At 43.8% G+C, this 20,953-nt stretch overlaps 1 protein-coding gene across 10 annotated transcripts in view; it reads left to right on the top strand.

The window, feature by feature from the left end:
* Window positions 1-16,026: 16,026 nt before the first annotated feature.
* The window catches only part of SCAPER (S-phase cyclin A associated protein in the ER), a 556,007-nt gene continuing 551,080 nt past the window's right edge, over window positions 16,027-20,953 (top strand). For 2 of the 10 annotated variants that reach the window (XM_063699056.1, XM_063699058.1), the window contains exon 1: window positions 16,027-16,145. Coding sequence is in view for 3 of the 10 variants with exons in the window: in XM_063699057.1 (XP_063555127.1) it covers window positions 16,241-16,251 (11 nt within the window). In the remaining 7 variants the exon portion in view is untranslated. Of the gene's footprint in view, window positions 16,252-16,496; window positions 16,585-20,953 lie in introns of those variants that run through there. The other 8 variants (XM_063699054.1, XM_063699051.1, XM_063699053.1 and 5 more) reach the window with 6 other exon arrangements.

Here is a 20,953-nt window from a genome sequence, read left to right as displayed (position 1 = left end):
CCAAGGTCGTTATTTGAACCACTCAAGACACACCACCATAGCTTTGATCCAAAGGTCAGGAAACTAACAAAGAAGCAGCTGCTCCTGCTACTATGGATGCTGGCACTGCCTTTCAACACTCAGAAAGCAGGAAAATGGCCACTGAAGTCCCACTGCAGAAAAAAAACTCACATCTTCGGCCAGGAGTGGTGGCTCATGCCTGTAATCCCAGCACTTTGGGAGGCTGAGGCGGGCGGATGATGAGGTCAGGAGTTCGAGACCAGCCTGGCCAACATAGTGAAACTCCATCTTTACTAAAAATAAAAAAATTAGCCTGGCATGGTGGCGCATGCCTGTAGTCCCAGCTGCTCGGCAGACTGAGGCAGAAGAATTGCTTGAACCTGGGAGGCAGAGGTTGTGGTGAGCCGAGATTGCACCACTGTACTCCAGCCTGGGCAACAGAGTGAGACTGTCTTAAAAAAAAAAAAAGAAAAAAAACCTCACATTTTCACAAATTTTCTAGACAGTATTTAAAATTGGGTTTTTCCTTCACCTCACTTCTGCCTGTCATATTTCATGAGTTCATCATATTATCAGAGACTAATTCACATTCAGAAACGTAGTTGCAAAGAAGTCCAGAAAGTATACTTTTCAACTCTCCAGTCTTTGCAGTGCAGGAAGACACCTTGTGGATTGGAGGTTGAGTTAATCCACATTATATAACATAATGGCATCGCTATTCATGAAGCTGCTAAAGCTAGACACTGATGTGCAATCCTCAACTCCTCTCTGACACCAAGATGCTCCCCTTGGATGGAGGTGGTTGCGCCTCTTCTCCTTGAGATTAAACCTGGAAGATACTTAGTTTGTTAGCACTTCCAGGGAATGGGATGAAGTGCACCTGTTTCCACTGTTCCAGAATCACTGATCTTTGAGAAGTTTTCTGCCTGAGAAAATGGCAGTCACATAGCCAGTTTATACATTTCCACCTCTGGAAGTGGCAGTAACATACTGACTCATTTGCCAGGTACCTCAGTGACTTCTAGGGTCAGAGCAATGGGAAAAAAGTGTGGTAACCAAGGTCCAGAGAGATGAGGGACATGTGCAACTTAATGGAAAGAGCATGGGCTTTGTAGTCACATGGTCCTCGATTTGAATCCAGGTTCTGCCCTTTACTAAATATAACACCTGGAGCAAGTTCCTTAGTGTCTTTATATCTTGGTTTCCTTGTCTCCAAAATACCTACTTCACAGTGTTGTTAGGAGGATGAAATTAGGTAACACTTGTATAGTGCAGGTACATAAAGTACAAAAAGAAATGTTGGTACTTTTATTAGTTTCCTATGGCTACTGTAACAAATTATGACAAACTTAGTCGCTTAAAACAACACACATTTATGTTCTTACAGTTCTGGATGTCAGAAGTCTGAAACCAGTTTCACTGGGCTGAAATCAAAGTGCTGGCCAGGCTGCACTCCCTCTGGAAGCTCCAGGGAAGAGTCAGTTTCCTTGCCTTTTCCACTACCAGGGTCGTATTCCCTGTGTGCCTTGATTAAGGCCCCTTCCTTCATATCTGAAGCCTGCACCAGTCCTCACATTGTCTTCTTTGTCAAATTTCCCTCTGCCTCCTGCTTGCGATTGACAATTAAGGCCCACCTGGCTAATCCAGAATTACCCACTATCTCCAGATTCTTAACTTAATCACACCCACAAATTTCTTGTTACAATATAAGATAGCATTCACAAGTTTCAGAGATATGGATATCTTTTAGGGCCAATTCAGCCAACCATAATTCTTTTCATCACCAATCTTTACTACTTTTTTAGGCCATTTGGCATCTAAAGCGGTACAGTCCAGTAGAAATACAATGTGAGCCACATATGTAATTTTAATTATTCTAGTAGGCACATTAAAAAAGTAGAAAAAAAAGGTGAAATTCATTTTAATGATATGGTTTATTTAACCTAATATGCCCAAAATATCATCAACATGTAATCAATATGAAAATTACTAATGTAGTATTTTCCCTTTTTTCATACTCAGTCTTTTTTTTTGGAGACAGAGTCTCATTCTGTCACCAAGGCTGGAATGTAGTGGCATGATCTTGGCTCACTGCAACCTCCAACTCCCAGGTTCAAGCGATTATTCTGCCTCAGCCTTCCAAGTAGCTGAGACTACAGGCATGCACCACCATGCCCAGCTAATTTTTGTATTTTTTTGTAGAAATGGGGTTTCACCATGTTGGCCAGGCTGGTCTCGAACTCCTGGTCTCAAGCGATCCACCTGCCTTGGCCTCCCAAAGTGCTGGGATTACAGACATGAGCCACCGCACCCAGCTCATACTCAGTCTTTGAAATCTGATGTGTAATTTACACCTAGAGCAAATCTCAATTCAGCTGAACCATGTTTCAGTTGCTTGGTAGCCACATGTGGTTAGTGCTTAGTGTAGGATAGTGCAGGTCTAAAGGGTTGTGAAATTAAAAGGGCTAAAGGTAGCTTGGACCATGTGCTCCTCACATCCAACCCATAGCTGTAGCTTTCACCTCTGGTACTTTATTCTGCCTACATTCACCGCTGAGATGATGACTACAGCTCAGACCCTTGTCACTATGCCAAGTCGGCCACCAGCAGATTATAAACACCCATAGGGAACCAGACTGGGCATGGGATTAACTAACATTAGGTTATGTATCAGTTAGGTTTATCAAGAAAACATAACCCACCCCAGGTCTGAAAAGCAGACGGATTTTAGTTCAGGGTTTTACTTATACAAGTTGATAGAGGGTTGAGAAGTCAAATAGTAGACAATTAGACAAACCACGTATTAGCAACATTACACAGCTGCTGCCACTTCTAGCGATAGAGGGACAACAGGAGGAGGTAGTGTTACCAGAGGCTGCAACTGGTACTGCTTATGAGCTAGGATCATGGCAAGGTGCTTGGATCATGAAGGAAGGAACTGTTTAGTGAGAGCTGGAGACACGGAGGAAACATAGCCACTATTGCAGATGCTGCCTGAGGAAGGAGTGAGAGAAATGCCTTGATGATTCCTTACTTCCATACGCTGGTGTTCTATCAGGGTCTTCCATTGGCCAAACATACCTGGAAGCGATTTGTCAAGGGATCCTGGGAAATGTAGTTCCTTGAAAATCAGACCAGCATAGGGGAAGATCAGGGAATGGATCCAAGAACTAACAGGCAAATAAGTGTCACAGTTCACATCTTTTTTTTTTTATTTTTTATTTTTAATTTTGAGATAGGGTCTCACTCTGCTGCTCAGGCTGGAACGCAGTGGCATGATCTTGGCTCACTGCAATCTCACCACCCGGGCTCAAGCAATTCTCCCACCTCAGCCTCCTAAGTAGCTGGGATTATAGGCATGCGCCACCATGCCCCATTAATTTTTGTACTTTTAGTAGAGATGGGGTTTAACCATGCTGCCTAGGCTGGAATGCAGTGGCATGATCTTGGCTCACTGCAATCTCACCACCTGGGCTCAAGCAATTCTCCCACTTCAGCCTCCTGAGTAGCTGGGATTATAGGCATGCACCACCATGCCCCATTAATTTTTGTACTTTTAGTAGAGATGGGGTTTAACCATGCTGCCCAGGCTGGTCCTAAACTCCTGGGCTCAAGCGATCCACCTGCCTCGGCTCCCAGAGTGCTGGGACAACAGATGTGAACCACTGAGCCCAGCCAGTCCACATCTTTACTATTTTTCTATATTTACCTCCTATCGCACAACAACTTCATGTTTCTGTCTAACACAATATAATTATACTTTATACAAATGAAGATGTCCTCATTGTCTCCTCAACATAGGGAGATTAGTCATCATTGCCATCTTAGAGTCCAAGATGTTCAGTGAATTTACAGTTTTCTCCATCAAACTATGGCTTTTCATGGTCTGGTAATATCTGAACTCACTGGCAAAATTAAATACCATTGACCTTTTTGTACAAAATAGTAAGAAGGAGGAAAAACAATTGGTTAATATTAATATATACATTAACAAATATATGCATAGTCATTTCCATAACTGGTCCTAAGGGTACAGTTGATACTTATCAGTTCCTTCTTTCACTCTCATTCCCTGCTCCCATTGTCCTTAGTTAACACTTTGGCTGGTTGTGGTCCTTCTTCTGAGTAGTGACCCAAACTCTTGTTCTTAAAGGATCTGAGTCCTTAGTGGTCTTGCCTTTATTGGGTCTTGTCTTTATTGGGTTCTTCTTTTAACATTTTCTACTGGAAGTAGAAGAATAAAATAGTGCCCCAGTGGTTCCCACTGGGTTCTAGATAGGGTCTTTCCTGCCCTTATTGTGTAGCAGCAACCCAAATTTCCCCTGTTAATTGGAACTTATCACTCCATCCATTATAACTCCTTATTTCCCTGTTGGTTCAGTAGGATGAGGACCCCAAAATAGTCAGGTGGTAGTTTCAACTTCTCACTCAATGGGACCATTATTATGTACCCCAAAGATGAGAGCATACCTCCCTTGGGAAATTTATCAGCTGAGGCAGATGTCTCTCTCTATGTCCCCTTGGCCCACCCAACTTCACTGGCAGCTGTGATAGAGAGTTTCCTAGACAATGACAGCTTTTCCTCATTTGTCCTCTCTTCATGTGGGTTTTCTCTGGTACTCTGCCAAAGGAAAATGCATAATACCCTGTGAATTGGAGTTGGTGGGTATATGCTTTGCCTTCCCAACCTCTTAAAGGACAATTCTAAAGCTTGTTCCATACTATTTTTTCAGAGAGTTCTTGGTGAGATTGAGCTTCAGTTGCCCTCAGCAGTCACCTGCTCATCATTACATACCTTATTGGCTTTTCTCCCTTCTCTGACTCATTTTCCTCTTTTCCTGCTTGTGCTTAGTGGGATCACATCCCAGATAAGCAATCTGCACCCAACACCTTGTCTTAGGACAAGAATCCAAACTAAGACAGGAACCAAGACCTATAAACCACAAGAGTGTCTAGGCATGGAGAAAGGAAAATACACTTTGTCAGTGGGTCATAAGGTGTAATCGGTTCCAGAACCTGGGTATTTGGGCTGTAAGAGAAATAGCATCATCTGTTGGTCACTGGTCCAAAGCATATACTCCGTCCCGTAGGACAGCACTTGATCTCACAGGGTGTTGTCTCACAGGTGGTGCTCTAATTATGGCTTCAGTAGTCCAATCCACCAGTCTGCCGGGTTACTTGTTCTCAGGTGTTAGGGTATGTGATAATATTAGTGAATTCCAAGAACACGAGCCAGTTTCTCTTGCTTTCAAGTGATATCTTTGGAGAGAAGCAACAGTGTATAGGATATCATGAAAATGAATCACAGCATCATGACATTTCATAAGTCCACAGATAGTGATGCTGGCAGAACCATATTGAATAGGGAAAGTTTAAAAAAAAAGTGTCTATTCCAGTGAGGACAAATCTCTGCCCCTCCATGACGGAAGAGGTCCAACATAATCAATATGTCCCCTGAATCCCAAGGAATAGTGCATTCAGGAGCTCACTGTTGGCTTCTCTTGTTGGCAGGCTGCGTTTTCTGCCTTGGAGAGGGAAGTCCATGTTTTTGATCCCATGGATAGCCCCATCCCTGTTGCCGTGGTTAGTTACATATGGGCCCACTGAACAACAACTGGTGTAGCTGAACAAAGAAGCTGACCAATATCCACAGAATGGATCTTCTTGCCCATCTGATGATGACGATGATGATCATTACTATTATTATTTGAGACACAGTCTGCCTCTGTTGCCCAGGCTGGAGTGCAGTGGCGCAATGTTGGCTCACTGCAACCTCTGCCTCCCGGGTTCAAGCAATTCTCCTGCCTCAGCCACCCAAGTAGTTGGCACTACAGGTATGTGCCACCACCTCCGGCTAATTTTTTGTGTTTTTAGTAGAGACAGGGTTTCACCGTGTTAGCCAGGATAGTCTCTATCTCCTGACCTTGTGATCTGCCTGCATCGGCCTCCCAAAGTGCTAGAATTACAGGCGTGAGGCACCGTGCCTGGCCTGCCCATCTGATTATAGAAAGCCTATTCAGTGGATGCCATTGTGTAAGCATTCGTATGGGTCACAAAAATCCTCATACAAAAATCCTGTCTCCTTCCAGGTAAAGAGGACATCCTAATATACGCTCAAAGTTTTCCACACCGAGAGGATTGCCTTTCATCATTTTTTCAGAGACACTTATCAGCAGAATGGTAATACTGTAGTAGTCCACTTCCAGCTGATGCCAACATATTGTACAGACCCATCTTTAAATCAGCCTTAAGTTTTTTTTCCTCCTCTGATAACTGGTTATAGGAAATTCCTTTTGAGGCCTTAGAGTCTGAGCCACCTGCCTATGCAACTTACTTGTGTCCTCCTGATCTTCTAAAGCCTGACCTTTTATACAGCACTTTTAATTGATGATGGATTTTTGCTATGTATGCATACCCAATCTTATGGCAGTTCATGACGGGCAGCTCAGAGCCCATTGATCTCGATGTCATCAAAATCTAGCCTTTAATAGAATCCAGTGCTCTTTCAGCAGAAAAGAGCACACAGCATTGTGTCGAAACCCTGGGATTCTGTGCTTTGGACCCCTATTTTGCCAGAGGATCCATACAGCATCCTTACTTGCCATAGACGCTTTGGGTTTTCTGAATTATTAGGCTTGAGTAGCAAGATAGCTTGCCTAGCACCCTGGACCTGCTACAGAGCCCTTTAATTTTCTGGGAGAAAAGGGTTCTCAGTAAGTTGTTTAGAGAAATACACCCAAATGTGGTATATGTGCCTCTTTCTTAGTGTTAGGATGTGCAAGATGCAGAAAGTTGTCTCTTACTATAAGTTACAGTAGGGATTCTTGATCTCAATCTTGTTATTTTGGGCTTGGTAATTCTTAGTTGTGGGGAGCTATCCTGTGCATTGCAGGATGTTTATCAGCATCCTTGGCCCCTACCTGAAAGATGCCAGTAGCCACTAATTTGCCCACCCTCAGTTGTGACAACTAAAAATGTTTCTATACATTTCCTGCAAAATGTTCCCTAGTGGACACAATCACCTGGTTGAAAAACACTGCTATGCAGGGATATGCCAACATTCCTTTCACTGAATTTTTACGTCTCTGGCATGCATGTGCCTTACTAAGGCATCTAGAATATTTGCTACTTTTTGTTCACCAAGCCAATCAGCATGATGTTATCAATGTGGTGGATCACATGATGATGTTCTATGGCATGTCTAGATGACGAAGGTCTCTGTGAACTAGACTGTTACAGAGTTTGAGAGCTGGCATAGCCCTGAAGTAAGACTGTGAAGGTGAATTGCTGTTTCTGACAGGTAAAAATTTGCTGCTTTCTGATTTTTCCTGCTAATTGATATGAGGGGAAATGATTTTCCAGATCAATAGCTACATAATAGATGGCAGGACTATGTTGATTTGTTCCAGCAACAATACCGTATCTAAATTGGAAGCTGCAAGTGAAGCCACCATCTAGTTTTGCCTCTAGTCAAACACAGGAATTATGCAGAAGTGTGATGAGAATCCTTACTCTTGTATCTATCAAGTCTTTAAGGGTGGCACTAGTTAATGTCGGCAATTCCCACAGGGATGTGGTATTGTTTTTGGCTTACGATTTTGTTAGAGAAGAGCAGTTCCAGTGGTTTCTACTTGGCTCTACCTAACCATAAGAGTCCTCTCTTTATGGGTCAGGGAGCCATTGCAGGGATTTTGCCAGTTGACAAGTATGGCTAGTCCAAATAACTTCAGAGTGGGTCTACAGAACCTATTGAGCCCTATGAGTGATGGACTTGATTATAAATTTCATTTTCTACTCGACCACCCAAAGCTCTCAATCTATCCAGGGTTTCTTAAGGATTAGCATAAACTCAGAGTAGTGTGTAACAATCCTTCAAAGCCTAGATATGTCCCTTTCCTCAGGGCACACTCATCCTGATAATAGCCACAGGTCCTTTTGGGACAGGCTTGGAGAAATATTTATAGTATACAGTTGTGACAGTGTTGTAGTTTCTTTCCTCAGGGGGACTCAGTTTCTGCTTCAATCCCTGGACCCTGCATATGTGAAGCAGTTTAGGTCTGGGAACTAAATGAGAGGCTACAATTTCCTTTTGTGGCAACTCAAGACAGGTTTCTGCTCACTTGACCTACAGTTTTGCCAGTTGCATATATCAAGTAATAATTCAGCAGGCTGCCCATCTATTTTATTCCTAGGGACCCTGTCATGAGTTAGCACCCCCACAGATCTCTCAATGTCAAAACTTTCTGACTGCCTGCTGCCCATTATGGTAATTGTGCCTCCCTGTCTCTGCTGGTTAAGTATTACTACATGGCCCTTGCCATAATGCCAACATTCCCATAGAAATCAGATAACTGTTTCAATCATCCTTAGTCCAGAAAGGACAGCCATTGCAGAACTTTTGAGGATGGCTACGCTTCTCTGACTAATGTTTTCTCAATGCTTTAGTGCCCTCTGGGTCCTTCCAGGAAACATAGTCAGGAAGTGGGTGAACAGGTTACACATAATAAATCCACTCCAACCCGCTCATAACCTTGATCCTTTTGTATATGACCCCGTATGTAGTTTGACCTTTTTTTTTTTTTTAATAAAACCCTTTGTGCTGGGCGCAGTGGCTCATTCCTGTAATCCCAGCACTTTGGGAGGCTGAGGCAGGTGGATCAAGAGGTCAGGAGTTTGAGACCAGCCTGGCCAACATAGTGAAACCCCGTCTGTACTAAAAATACAACAAATTAGCTGGGCGTGGTGGCGGGTGGGTGCCTGTAATCCCAGCTATTCGGGAGGCTGAGGCAGGAGAATCACTTGAACTCAGGAGGCGGAGGTTGCAGTGAGCCGAGATCGTGCCACTGCATTCCAGCCCAGGTGACAGTGGGAGACTCCGCCTCAAAAAACAAAACAAAACAAAACAAAAAACCAAACCTTTGCTTTTTCCACATTATATGAGATGTTCTGGCATCTCAGCTCAGCTTCATTGAATGTAGGCCACCACTGAATCCTAGTTTCAGTCATTCAACCAAGCAAACCATTAGAGATGCTTCCACTTGCTTTACTTATTTATTTATTTATTTATTTATTTATTTATTTATTTATTTATTTATTTTTGAGATGGAGTCTTGCTCTGTCACCCAGACTGGAGTGCAATGGCGCAATCTTGGCTCACTGCAACCTCCACTGCCTCCTGGGTTCAAGTGATTCTCCTGACTCAGCCTCTGGAGTAGCTGGGATTACAGGCATGTGCCACCACACCTGGCTAATTTTTGTATTTTTAGTAGAGATGAGGTTTCACCATGTTGGCCAGGCTAGTCTCAACCTCCTGACCTCAGATGATCCACGCCCCCCTCGGCCTCCCAAAGTGCTGAGATTACAGGGGTGAGCCACTGTGCTCAGCCCCGTCACTCAGTTTAGCACATTAAAAGGAGAACCTCAGGTAAGGACATCCATATTGTAAGTTTAGGCTGGTGTGTTATCGTATTCTATCTTTTCTTTTTTTTTTTTTTTTTTTTTTTTTTTTTGAGACGGAGTCTGGCTCTGTCGCCCAGGCTGGAGTGCAGTGGCGCAATCTCAGCTCACTGCAAGCTCCGCCTTCCCGGGTTCACGCCATTCTCCTGCCTCAGCCTCCCGAGTAGCTGGGACTACAGGCGCCCGCCACCACGCCCGGCTAATTTTTTGTATTTTTAGTAGAGACGGGGTTTCACCATGTTAGCCAGGATGGTCTCGATCTCCTGACCTCGTGATCCGCCTGCCTCGGCCTCCCAAAGTGCTGAGATTACAGGCGTGAGCCACCGCGCCCGGCCTATCTTTTCTTATAAAACACCCTTAGAATCTACTCCCATAAATGTTTTTCAGGTTACTGCTGATGAAAATACACGTTTTTGCAGTGGTTTTGGGGTATAAGTTTCTTTTTCTTGGAATAGACCTTACATTTCTCTCCTGAGTCACTAGATTTGACTTTAGAAGTGGGTCTGGGGCCGGGCATGGTATAGTAAACAGTTGAGTGGATTCTTTTTTTTTTTTTTTTTATTTGAGATGGAGTCTCGCTCTGTCACCTAGGCTGCAGTGCAGTGGCGCCATCTTGGCTCACTGTAAGCTCCGCCTCCCAGGTTCACGCCATTATCCTGCCTCAGCCTCCCGAGTAGCTGGGACTACAGGTGCCTGCTACCACGCCCAGCTAATTTTTTGTATTTTTTAGTAGAGACGGGGTTTCACTGTGTTAGCCAGGATTGTCTTGATCTCCTGACCTCATGATCCACCCACCTTGGCCTCCAAAGTGCTGGGATTACAGGCATGAGCCACCGCGCCCAGCCGAGTGGATTCTTGTTCCTTGCTTTCAAAGAAGACTAACTATTGAAGTTCGTACAAAATGCTATGGAAGCCCAGAGGAAGAAGCAACCAAGCCTGTTGCCTAAGTGCAGGAAAGGATGTCTAGGGCAAGTCCTAAAGGTGGGTGGGAGCTGATCAGGTAGCAAAAAGGAGCAGGCACATTCTGGAGGGACTCGTGTGGAAGTCAGGAGGTGGGAAAAGACAGGGCAGCTGAAGCAAAGGGGGTAGTTATACAGTAGCACCCACCTCATATGTTTGTTGTGAGATTAGATGACAAAAGAAACATTATAGTTGGTACAATTTGACCTCTTTCTCTATGCTAAGGCTTTCTAAGTGCTTTCTAAAAATTGATTCATATTAATACTCACAAAAACCTTTGAGGTGTATTTTATTGCTCCATTTTACAGATGATGAATGTAGAGTTTAGAGAGTTTTAGTAATTTGCTCAAGGTTGCATATTATGTTATCTGTCTCCAAATTCAGGGTCTTAAACTGCTGTAGGATACCACTATTCTATACTTCGAGTGCATGGATTTCTCTATGTGCGTTAAATATAATCCATGAAAAGTCCATGCTAATATCCATTTAGCATAATGCCTGCCACATAGTAAATGCTTACTAAAATTCAATTACCTTTATCTCTTAGTACAGCATAATGACTCAAAGAAGGGCTTTGGAATGAAATAAACCTAGGTTCAAATTCTGGTCCTACCCCTTCCTAGCGCCAGGAAAAGTAAATCTAGGGTCTTTGTTGATTTGTAAAATGGGATATGGTATCTAATTCTTAGGGTTGTTGTCAGACCAAATATATATATATATATGTGTGTGTGTGTGTGTGTGTGTGTGTGTATCTGACAACAAAGTACAAGACGTGTGTGTGTACACATGCACACACGCATATATGTTGTGGGCATAGAAAATATTTAGGCAAAGATAGCTATTAATATTATATTAATCCAGTAATAATGAATACTTAGGCTAAGTCAGGTTAGGGGGAGGGAGAAAGAGAGAGGAAGAAGTAAATTCCAGGGCCTGAATGCATTTTATTCTGTCTGGAGGATAGGGTGGTTGAGGGAATGGCCTAAAAATGAGGCTGTACAGGTCAACAAGCCTGATCTTCAGGGCCTTGTAGGCCATGTCAAGGAGCCTGGAGGGACAGTGGAGCCAGTCACATAGGATGAGTGTGTCCTCTAGGCCAGGCTATGTTATGATGCAGTAACAAATGTCCCAAAGCATCTGAGTGGCTTACAAAAACAAATGCTGTATTAGTCCATTTTCACACTGCTATAAACAAACACCCAAGGCTGGGTAATTTATAAAGGAAGGAGGTTTAAGTGACTCACAGTTCTGCATGGCTGGGGAGGCCTCAGGAAACTTATAATTATGGTGAAAGGGGAAGAGTCACATCTTATGTTAGGGCAGGTGAGAGAGAGAAGAATGAGGAGCAAAGGTGGAAGAGGCTCTTATAAAACCATCAGCTCTTGTGAGAACTCACTATCATGAGAACAGCATGGGGGAAACTGCTCCCATGATCCATTTACCTCCCACCAGGTCTCTCCCTAGACATGTGGGGATTATGGGGATTATAATTTAAGATGATATTTGGGTGGGGACACAGTCAAACCATATCAAATGCTACATATCCACTGGGGATCAGCTTCAGTTCTGCTCCATGTCATCTCTAGTATGGAACTTATGCTGATGGAATAGCTTCTTTCTAAAACAAATTGCTTGTGGCAGACAGAAAAGAGACATGGTGAACCCACAAGCTAGCTCTTAAAAATTCTGCTTGGAACTGACCTTCCTGCTTACATTTTATTGGCTGAAGCAAGTTACCTGTCTGCCATCAGTGGGGCCAAGGCAGCAGCACATCATGGAGGGGAACCAGACTGTTTGGCATATCATTAATAGGAATAGATTTTGTGGCAAAAGAAAATGAGTGGTAACCTGATTAAAAAATTGGCAAAGGATTTCAATAGACATTTATCTAATACCATACATAAATGGCCAATAAGCACATGAAACTATGCTATCAGGGAAGTGCAGATCAAAACTACAATGAGATACCACTTCACATCCACTCAGATGGTTGTAATAAAAAAGACAGACAATGGTAAGTGTTGGAAAAGATGTGGAGAAACTGGAACCCTTATATGCTGCTGGTGGGAGTATAAAATGGTGTAGCTGGTTTGGTAAATCATCTAGCAGATCCAGAAAAATTTAAAAATACAGTTACTATGTAGCCCAGCAATTCTACTCCTAGGAATATACCCAAAATAAATGAAAATATATATCCCCACAAAAACTTGTAAATGAATGCACATAGAAGCATTGTTCATAATAGTCAAAAAGTGGAAATAGTCTGTATGTCCTTCCACTGACGGATAAATAAAAGATGATTATATATTCTATACAATGGACTATTATTCAGCCTTAAAAAGGAATGAAGCGTTGATGCATGCTACAACATGGACATACCTTTTTTTTTTTTTGAGACGGAGTTTCACTCTGTCACCCAGGCTGGAGTGCAGTGGGGCGATCTTGGCTCACTGCAAGCTCCACCTTCTGGGTTCACACCATTCTCCTGCCTCAGCCTCCCCAGTAGCTGGGACTACAGGCGCCCACGACCACGCCCAGCTAATTTGTTCTATTTTTTAGTCTAGACGGGGTTTCACCTTGTTAGCCAGGATGGTCTCGATCTCCTGACCTTGTGATCCGCCTGCCTTGGCCTCCCAAAGTGCTGGGATTACAGGCGTGAGCCACCGCGCCCAGAAACATACCTCGAATATATGCAAAGTGAAAGAAGCCAGTTACAAAATACCACATCTCATGACTCCCTTTATACAAGGTGTCTGGAGTAGGCAAATCTATGCATAGAGAAAGTAGATTAGTGGTTGCCTACGGCTGAGAGATTTGAGGGAAAATGGAGAAGTGAGTACTGGGTTTCTTTCCAGGGTAAAGAAAATGCAGTGATGATTGTACAATTGTGTGAATATCCTAAAAACCACTGATTTGTATGTAGGTTACATCTCAATAAAGCTGTTTTATATGTATATAAGAAAGATGAATGGTTTTTATTTTTGTCATATTTATTTTTATTAATTCAAGTGGAGATGACCAGTAGGTAGTTAACAATGTGGCCTGGATCCCAGGAGTAGGAATCAGGGCTGGGGATATATATTGGGAAATCCAGAGCATAAAGATGCTAACCAAAGTTATGTAAAAGGCAGTGGTCACGTAGAGAGTGTGTCCAGTGGGAAAAGAGTGAAGGCTTATACCTATTCCTGTGGGATAACAATATTTAAAGGCTGGGAGAAATAAGAGAGACTTTAAAAGTGATGGAGAGGGAGTGGTTAGAGATGGATAAGTGCTACCAAGAGAGTAAAAATGAAAGGCAAGGAAAAGTATTTCCAGAAGGAAGGAGGGTCATGAAGAGAAATTAAGTTAGGTAATGATGATAATGTCCATAAGATATATAGTAGGGAAATCCCTAGTGACTTTTTTTTTTTTTTTGAGACAGAGTCTTGCTCTGTCGCCAGGCTTGAGTGCAGTGGCATGATCTGTGCTCACTGCAACCTCTGTCTCCCTGGTTCAGCGATTCTCCTGCCTCAGACTCCTGAGTAGCTGGGATTACAGGCACATGCCACCATGCCCAGCTAATTTTTGTTATTTTTAGTAGAGACGGGGTTTCACCATGTTGGTCAGGATGGTCTCGATCTCGATCTCCTGACCTCGTGATCTGCCTGCCTCGGCCTCCCAAAGTGCTGGGATTACAGGCGGGAGCCACCAGCCCAGCCCAACTTTTTTTTTTTTTTTTTTTTTTTAAATTGAGACGGAGTCTCGCACTGTCACCCAGGCTGGAGTGGGACAGTGGCATGATCTCAGCTCACTGCAAACCTCTGCTATCCAGGTTCAAGGGATTCTCATGCCTCAGCCTCCCGAGTAGCTGGGGACTATAGGTGTGCGCCACCACACCCGGCTATTTTTTTTTTTTTTTGTATTTTTGGTAAAGACAGGGTTTCGCCATTTTGGCCAGGGTGGTCTTGAACTCCTGACCTCAGGTGATCCACCTGCCTCAGCCTCTCAAAGTGCTGGGATTACAAGCGTGAGCCACGGCGGCTGGCCCCTAGTGACTTTGGAAAGAATGGTTTCAGTGGGGTCGTGGGGCAGAAACCAGAGTGCAGTTAAGTCCAGACTTGAGTAGTGGTTGAGGAATTGGAGGCACTCTTGTTTAGATAATTGGAGAAATGTATTATAGGAAAGAAAGCAGAGGTGGAAGTGGAGTCTGGTAGGTTCGGCGGGAGATTTCAAGAAGGGAGAGACTTCAGGTTGTTTACATGCTTATGAGTATGAAAGGAAGTGGGGATAATTAAGAAATGAGGCCCTGACCACCTTTTATAGAATTGTAGTATGCTCCCTACTCTATCCCCCTTATCCTACTCATTTTGTTTACTGTAGTGCTTATCATGTTATATAATTTACTTATTTATTGTGTTTACTATTTCTTGTGTTAAAAGCAAAATATTAGCCAAATTAAACAGAGTTTGAGCAAAGAATTATTCCCGAATCAGGCAGCCTCCTGAGCCAGAGTAGGTTCATACAGACTCCCGCAGAGCCACATGGTGGAAAAAGGTTTATAGACAGAGAAAGAAAAGTGAGGTAGGGAAACAGCCAGAATGGTTGTAGCTAGACGTTTACCTTATTTGAACACGGTTTGAACAGTTGGCCGTCTTTGGCCAAAACTTGGTGACTGGCGCAAGAGTAGGTTGCAGTGTATTTACACCTCCATTTAGGTTATAGTTTACTATTTACGGAGAAACCTTCAGGCTGAACTTAAAATATGTAAGGACACAGCTTTTGGCTAAACTTGATGTAACACTTGCCTGGTTTCACCCTGCTCCAAGAAGCCGGAGGTTTTTTAGAGATTTCTGTTTATTTTGCTCACGTATTAACTCCAAGCATCTAGAATACCATCTGATATATAGTATGTGGTCAATAAACATTTGCTGAATAAATGAAAAAGCGAGTTTTCTAAGAAGGCAAGAGAGAAGGGGAGCCAGAACATAGCCATATGGTTCCTGCCCCCACAACGCTTGTGAGTCCAGGACTTCCCGCCTACTGTGGGTGGGGAGGGAGAGGGAAGGGTAAAGAGCTGTTTCCCAGCTGGATGAAAAGGGACGGTGAATATTCGTTTGATAATTACAGTCTGCATTGAATCTTTTTTCTATTTTGTTCAGACTGATTTAAACGTTAAAGTATTTAATTCATCATGTGTTTGTCTTTGAAGTAGATGAAACGTATTTGTTAGGTCTTTGTACTTCGACCTTCCAAGCCTGGCACACAGAAGGGCCCTGATAAAGCTTCTCAGAGGCCTAGTTGTGTTCAGCGCAGCCCAGCGTGCTCCTGTCAAGTGCTTTCGCCAGCACAGATTTCTGTGAGGCGCGTCTCTTAAGTCCTTAATCTGTGGATTGACTGTGGTGATAAGGCAGGAGGAGGGAAGAGATTGAGTACGAGAAAGACCTGTGTGGCCAAAAGCGGCGGTGTAAGCTTAACCTAGGAAAAGAAACAGCTTCGGAAACGCCGCGCCGGGACATCGAACCAAATCAACCCTCACACCTCCCGCCTGGGCGCCCCAACGGCGCGAACCGGCGTGCGCCTGCGCGCGGACAACACAGATCTTGCAGCGGGGAGCGGCGCGGCAGCGGCTGAGATCACGTGGTGCGCCGGGAAGCCACCCCGCCTCTCCGAGGCCTCCCTGCCCCGCCCCGCCACGCCCCTTTCCCGGCGGGACGCTCTGAGCCGCCCCGAACTGAGCAGGGCGGCCGGGGGTGAGTGTCCGCGAGCGGCGTGCGTAGCGCAGACCCGGGCGGGTCCGGGTTGGGGCGCGGGCCGTCTGAATGCCTTGCGGGGACCAGGGGACAAAATGGCGGCGGGGTACGCCCTTTCACCCCCTCCCCTCACCTGGGAGTGCGAGTTGAGGGGGGCAGGGATCTTTGCTGGGGGAGGGGAGCCGCGGTCGCCTGGGGAGGGCTCGGAGGTCGGCCTCGGAGGCCTCGGGACGGGGGCTGGGGTGAGCCGCGTCCGGGCCTGCCCTGCGGGCTCATCTGGGGTGTGAGGGACGTGAGACCCCGCACACTACGCGGTCTGAGGGGTGAGTGGGGGGCTGCCGCTTCACCTCACTTGGGGGCAGCCCCGGCCGCGGGTGACGAGGCTTCTGGAATGTCTAAATGCGAGGGGCCCCTGGAGGAGCCTCCCTTCGTTTGACAGGTGATCGTCTTCGTCATCTGTCATTCCCAGCGGGGTTTACCATGCTTTCCCTGTATTCAGATCTTAGTTCTGCCCAGGAAACGGGGCAGGAATGGCCTCTCCGTCTTCCAGATGCGTGCGCTGAGGCCTGGAGGGGCGAAGAGCCTCTCGCACCTGGGAGTAGTGGGACCCAGCCTCCTGCCTCTGTTGCTGCTCTTTTCCAAAACAGCACTTCCTTCGCGCCTTCCCTCTACACCGTTTTCCAGGCGCGTTCGTGGGAACGGCACCAGGGAGGAACGGGATTGTTAGAAAGCAGGCGCAGAACTGGTCCTGTAAGCAACACCTGCTGCTGTTAAGGGGGCCCCAGCTGAGATGAGGCCGCCTGTTTGTGAGCAGCTTCCTGTTGCTGGTGGACTGCATCTCTTATTCTAGTTGTGACAAGTTATTTTCCATGAAAATAGCTATTCATTAATAGTCATTTTACCGAACATATACTAATTCCTTATATGAATTGTAGTTTGTCTTAGTTTATGGATTAATTTCATCATTAACTTTTCATCTTCATAAATAATCTGGTAGAAGGATGGATGGGCTAGGAGTAATACTTATTTTATGAATGGAGAAACGGGGGCTCAAAAGGTTATTACTTGCCTTAGATCACCAGCTGGTGAGTGGTAAATCTGGGGTTAAGTTTTCTGACCTAAGGTTGGTAGTCTGACCACTGCCCCACTCTGGCCTATACTGGTGCTCTGTCCCTTCTGTTATTTCTGTTAACTATGACTTTTCCTCAAAGTTTGTTGGTTGCAGATGATTTATGCCACTTGAAGAATGATATCCACTAAAGAATTAATATTTTTAATCAATCAAAGAGTCAAGTTTTAATGTGATTTGGAAGGTTGTCTTTGTGGGAGAAGTAATCTGATGGCTTTGAAGGCAGACTGTTTTGAGTTTGAATCTCAGCCCCACCCCTTGTTTTTGGCAAATTAATTTTTCTGAGCCTTTCTTATCTGTAAAGTAGGAATAATATCCACCTCATAAATTTGTTGATAGTAATAAATTAGGTGTCTGTAAAGTATTGAGAACTGTTCCTGGCCCATGGTAAGCCCTCAACAAATGCTCTTTTCCTTCTTTCTCCACACTCCCTTGAGCTGCATTAAAAATATTCTTTATGTGTCTTTGGTCCATTTGGGTCTGGTATAGCAAAATACCTCAGACTGAGTGGCTTATAAAGAACAGAAATTCATTTCCTGCAGTTTTGGAGGCTGGGAAGTCCTAGATGAAGATGTCTGATGATTCATTGTTTGGTGATAGCCTGCTTTCTGGTTAACAGATGGCACCCTCTAGCTGTCTCCTTACATGGTGCAAGGGTGAAGGGGTCTCTCTCTGGCCTCTTATAAGGGAATTTATCCCATTCATTAAGGCTCTGCTCTCATAATACAGTCATCTCCCAAAGGCCCCACCTCCTAATATGACCTTGGAAACTAGGATTTCAACAAGAATTTTGAAGAACACAAACATGCAGACCATAGCATTATGGTTAATCACTTGGTTGTTCAGGTCAAATAACCATGGAAGTGTAATCAGCAGTACTGTACAAATGTGTTTATAAATAAATTTTGGTGACTGGTCCAAAGGATATAGTATTCTAAACAGACTTTAAAAATGTTTGCCATTGGTGCTTCATGGGTATTTTAAGAACTCCTAAAAGATTGATATTAAGGTCATTAATGTCTTCATTTAGCTGCAGGAATGTTTTAAAGATAAGTAAGATGAAGGGACTTGAGATTCTGTCATTTCTTTCACTTTCTTTTTTTTTTTTTTTTTGAAACCGAGTCTCACTCTGTCACCCAGGCTGGAGTGCAGTGGCGCAATCTTGGCTCACTGCAAACTCCACCTCCCAAGTTCAAGCGATTTTCCTGCCTCAGCTTCCTGAGTAGCTGGAACTACAGGCACTTACCACCATGCCTGGCTAATTTTTTTTTGTATTTTTAGCAGAGACCGGGTTTCACCATGTTGGCCATGCTGGTCTCAAACTCCTGACCTCAGATGATCCACCCACCTCGGCCTCCCAAAGTGCTGGGATTACAGGCGTGTGCCACTGCACCTGGCCTCTTTCACTTTCATACCTGACCACAGCCCAGACTAGTTTTAAAGGATAAACAACTTCTTTGGGAATCACATGTGAATGTTATTTAAACACTTAGAAAGTGGTGGTATTATTTAGGGGGAAGTTTAATAGAATTCTCTGTAAGGGTACAATCTGATATCCATTGTGGAATTGGCATTTCTGAAATTGTAGAAGAGAAAACTGTAAATGGCTGGCATAGCAAAAATTAAATCATTAATAAAATTCTGTTTGCAGCTTCTGCTGGATGGTAACCTTTTTTTAAAAAAAAAATTCAACTTTTATTATATAGTAGAGGGTACATGTGTAGATTTGTTACATGGGTAAATTGATGCTGATGCTTGGGGTCCCAATTATCCCATCACACAGGCCATAAGCATAGTACACAACAGGTGGTCTTTCAGCCCATGCTCCCCTCAGCCTAGTGATCCTTAGTGCCTGTTGTTTGTGACTTTTACGATCACATATTCTGTGTTTAATTCCCACTTATAAGAGAGAACACACAGTATTTGGTTTTCTTTTCTCATGTTAAGTCACTTAGGACAGTGGTCTCCAGCTCTATCCATGTTGCTGCAGAGGGCATGATTTTGTTCTTTTTTATGGCTGCATAGTATTCCATGGTGCATTTGTAGCTAACCTTTTTCACAAACATGTTTGGCTTTCACTGATTGGCTATGGGTCTTGTGAAATATAAAGAGTGAAAAGATCTGGAGTCCAATGATGGAGCTAGCCTTAAAAATTATTAGAGGCTGGGTACGGTGGCTCACGCCTGTAATCCTAGCACTTTGGGAGGCTGAGGTGGGCAGATCACAAGGTCAGGAGATCGAGACCATCCTGGCTAACACGGTGAAACCCCGTGTCTACTAAAAATACAAAAAATTAGCTGGAGGTGGTGGCTCATGCTTGTAGTCCCAGCTACTCAGGAGGCTGAGGCAGGAGAATCGCTTGAATCTGGGAGGTGGAGGTTGCAGTGAGCTGAGATCGTGCCACTGCACTGCAGCCTGAACAACAGAGCGAGACTCTGTCTCAAAAAAAAAAAAATTATTAGAAATTATTTATGGAAAGACTTTTTCTTCTGTGACATGAAACACTAAACATTTCATAAAGTTTTGCTAAAATGATAACTTCTTAAAATAATACGTTCATTTTATGTTTTGAAACATACGCAAAAGAGAATAGTATGAACTGCTATGTATCAATATATTTCAAAAATTAGCTATATATTATACATGAGCAATATTATTCCATAAAAGTTACCTCCCCACTAAATTGTTTTGAAGCAGGTTTCAGACATCATATTTAATTTGTCAAGATTTTAGTATGCATTAGGCCTGCTTTTAATACAGTATTGGAAAAGAGAGATAGTTTCAGTATTTTCAATTGAGCATGCCACATTCATGAGAGAAAATAAATAACTTGGTTGACATATTCATGGCAGTATATATAGAAGTAATCAGAATTGAAAATCTTATTAAATAATTTGGAATTATAAAATGTCTATATTGCTCTTCAAATTACTCTCTTTTTCTTTTGAGATGGCGTCTTGCTCTGTCCCCCAGGCTGGAGTGCAGTGGTGCGATCTCAGCTTACTGCAACCTCTGCCTCCTGGGTTCCAGCGATTCTCCTGCCTCAGCCTCCCGAGTAGCTGGGACTACAGGCGGGTGCCACCACACCTGGCTACAAACTACTCATTTTTACCATAATACACATATTTTCCAATTAGCAAAAATGTGAACGGTAGTTTTTGAGTATGCCTGTAACAACATTAAAGTATCAGACTCAGAAAGGCAAATACTCAGATTTTCTTAAACGTTGGAAAAGGCAAAAACATGGGTGACAGACTTTGTGAACCCTGGAGAGGAACTGTGATTGCAAACCTCAATTTTTCTACAATTTATTGACCAATATGTGGATAATTCATAGATGTACTATTCTGGCTTCAGTTAGATGGGCCCCTATATTTTGGAGTAGTGCTACCAGCAGGCTTCTCACTGCTTTGGGTCTGCCATTTACTCCTTGCTCTTTTACAACCTGTGTACCCAAACTTGGATAAAGAAAAGATATGCCTTTTCTGGCACTTGAGCCCATCTTTACATTTCCATCTCTAGGATTCTTAGGCATCTCCACAGATATTCCGGGATTGCAGGGCAGAATAAGACAAGTGAGACTTCAGTTCTGAACAAGGCAGGAACTTGTTCAGACACTTTGTGCTCAACCAGACCTAGTGTTCATTCCCTGTTTACCACCTTTATTCTTTGTTTTTTT

The sequence above is a fragment of the Gorilla gorilla genome, chromosome 16, assembly GCF_029281585.2.
Source record: "Gorilla gorilla gorilla isolate KB3781 chromosome 16, NHGRI_mGorGor1-v2.1_pri, whole genome shotgun sequence".
Taxonomy (NCBI): Eukaryota; Metazoa; Chordata; class Mammalia; order Primates; family Hominidae; genus Gorilla; species Gorilla gorilla.
This window is presented reverse-complemented; position numbering and strand designations above follow the sequence as displayed.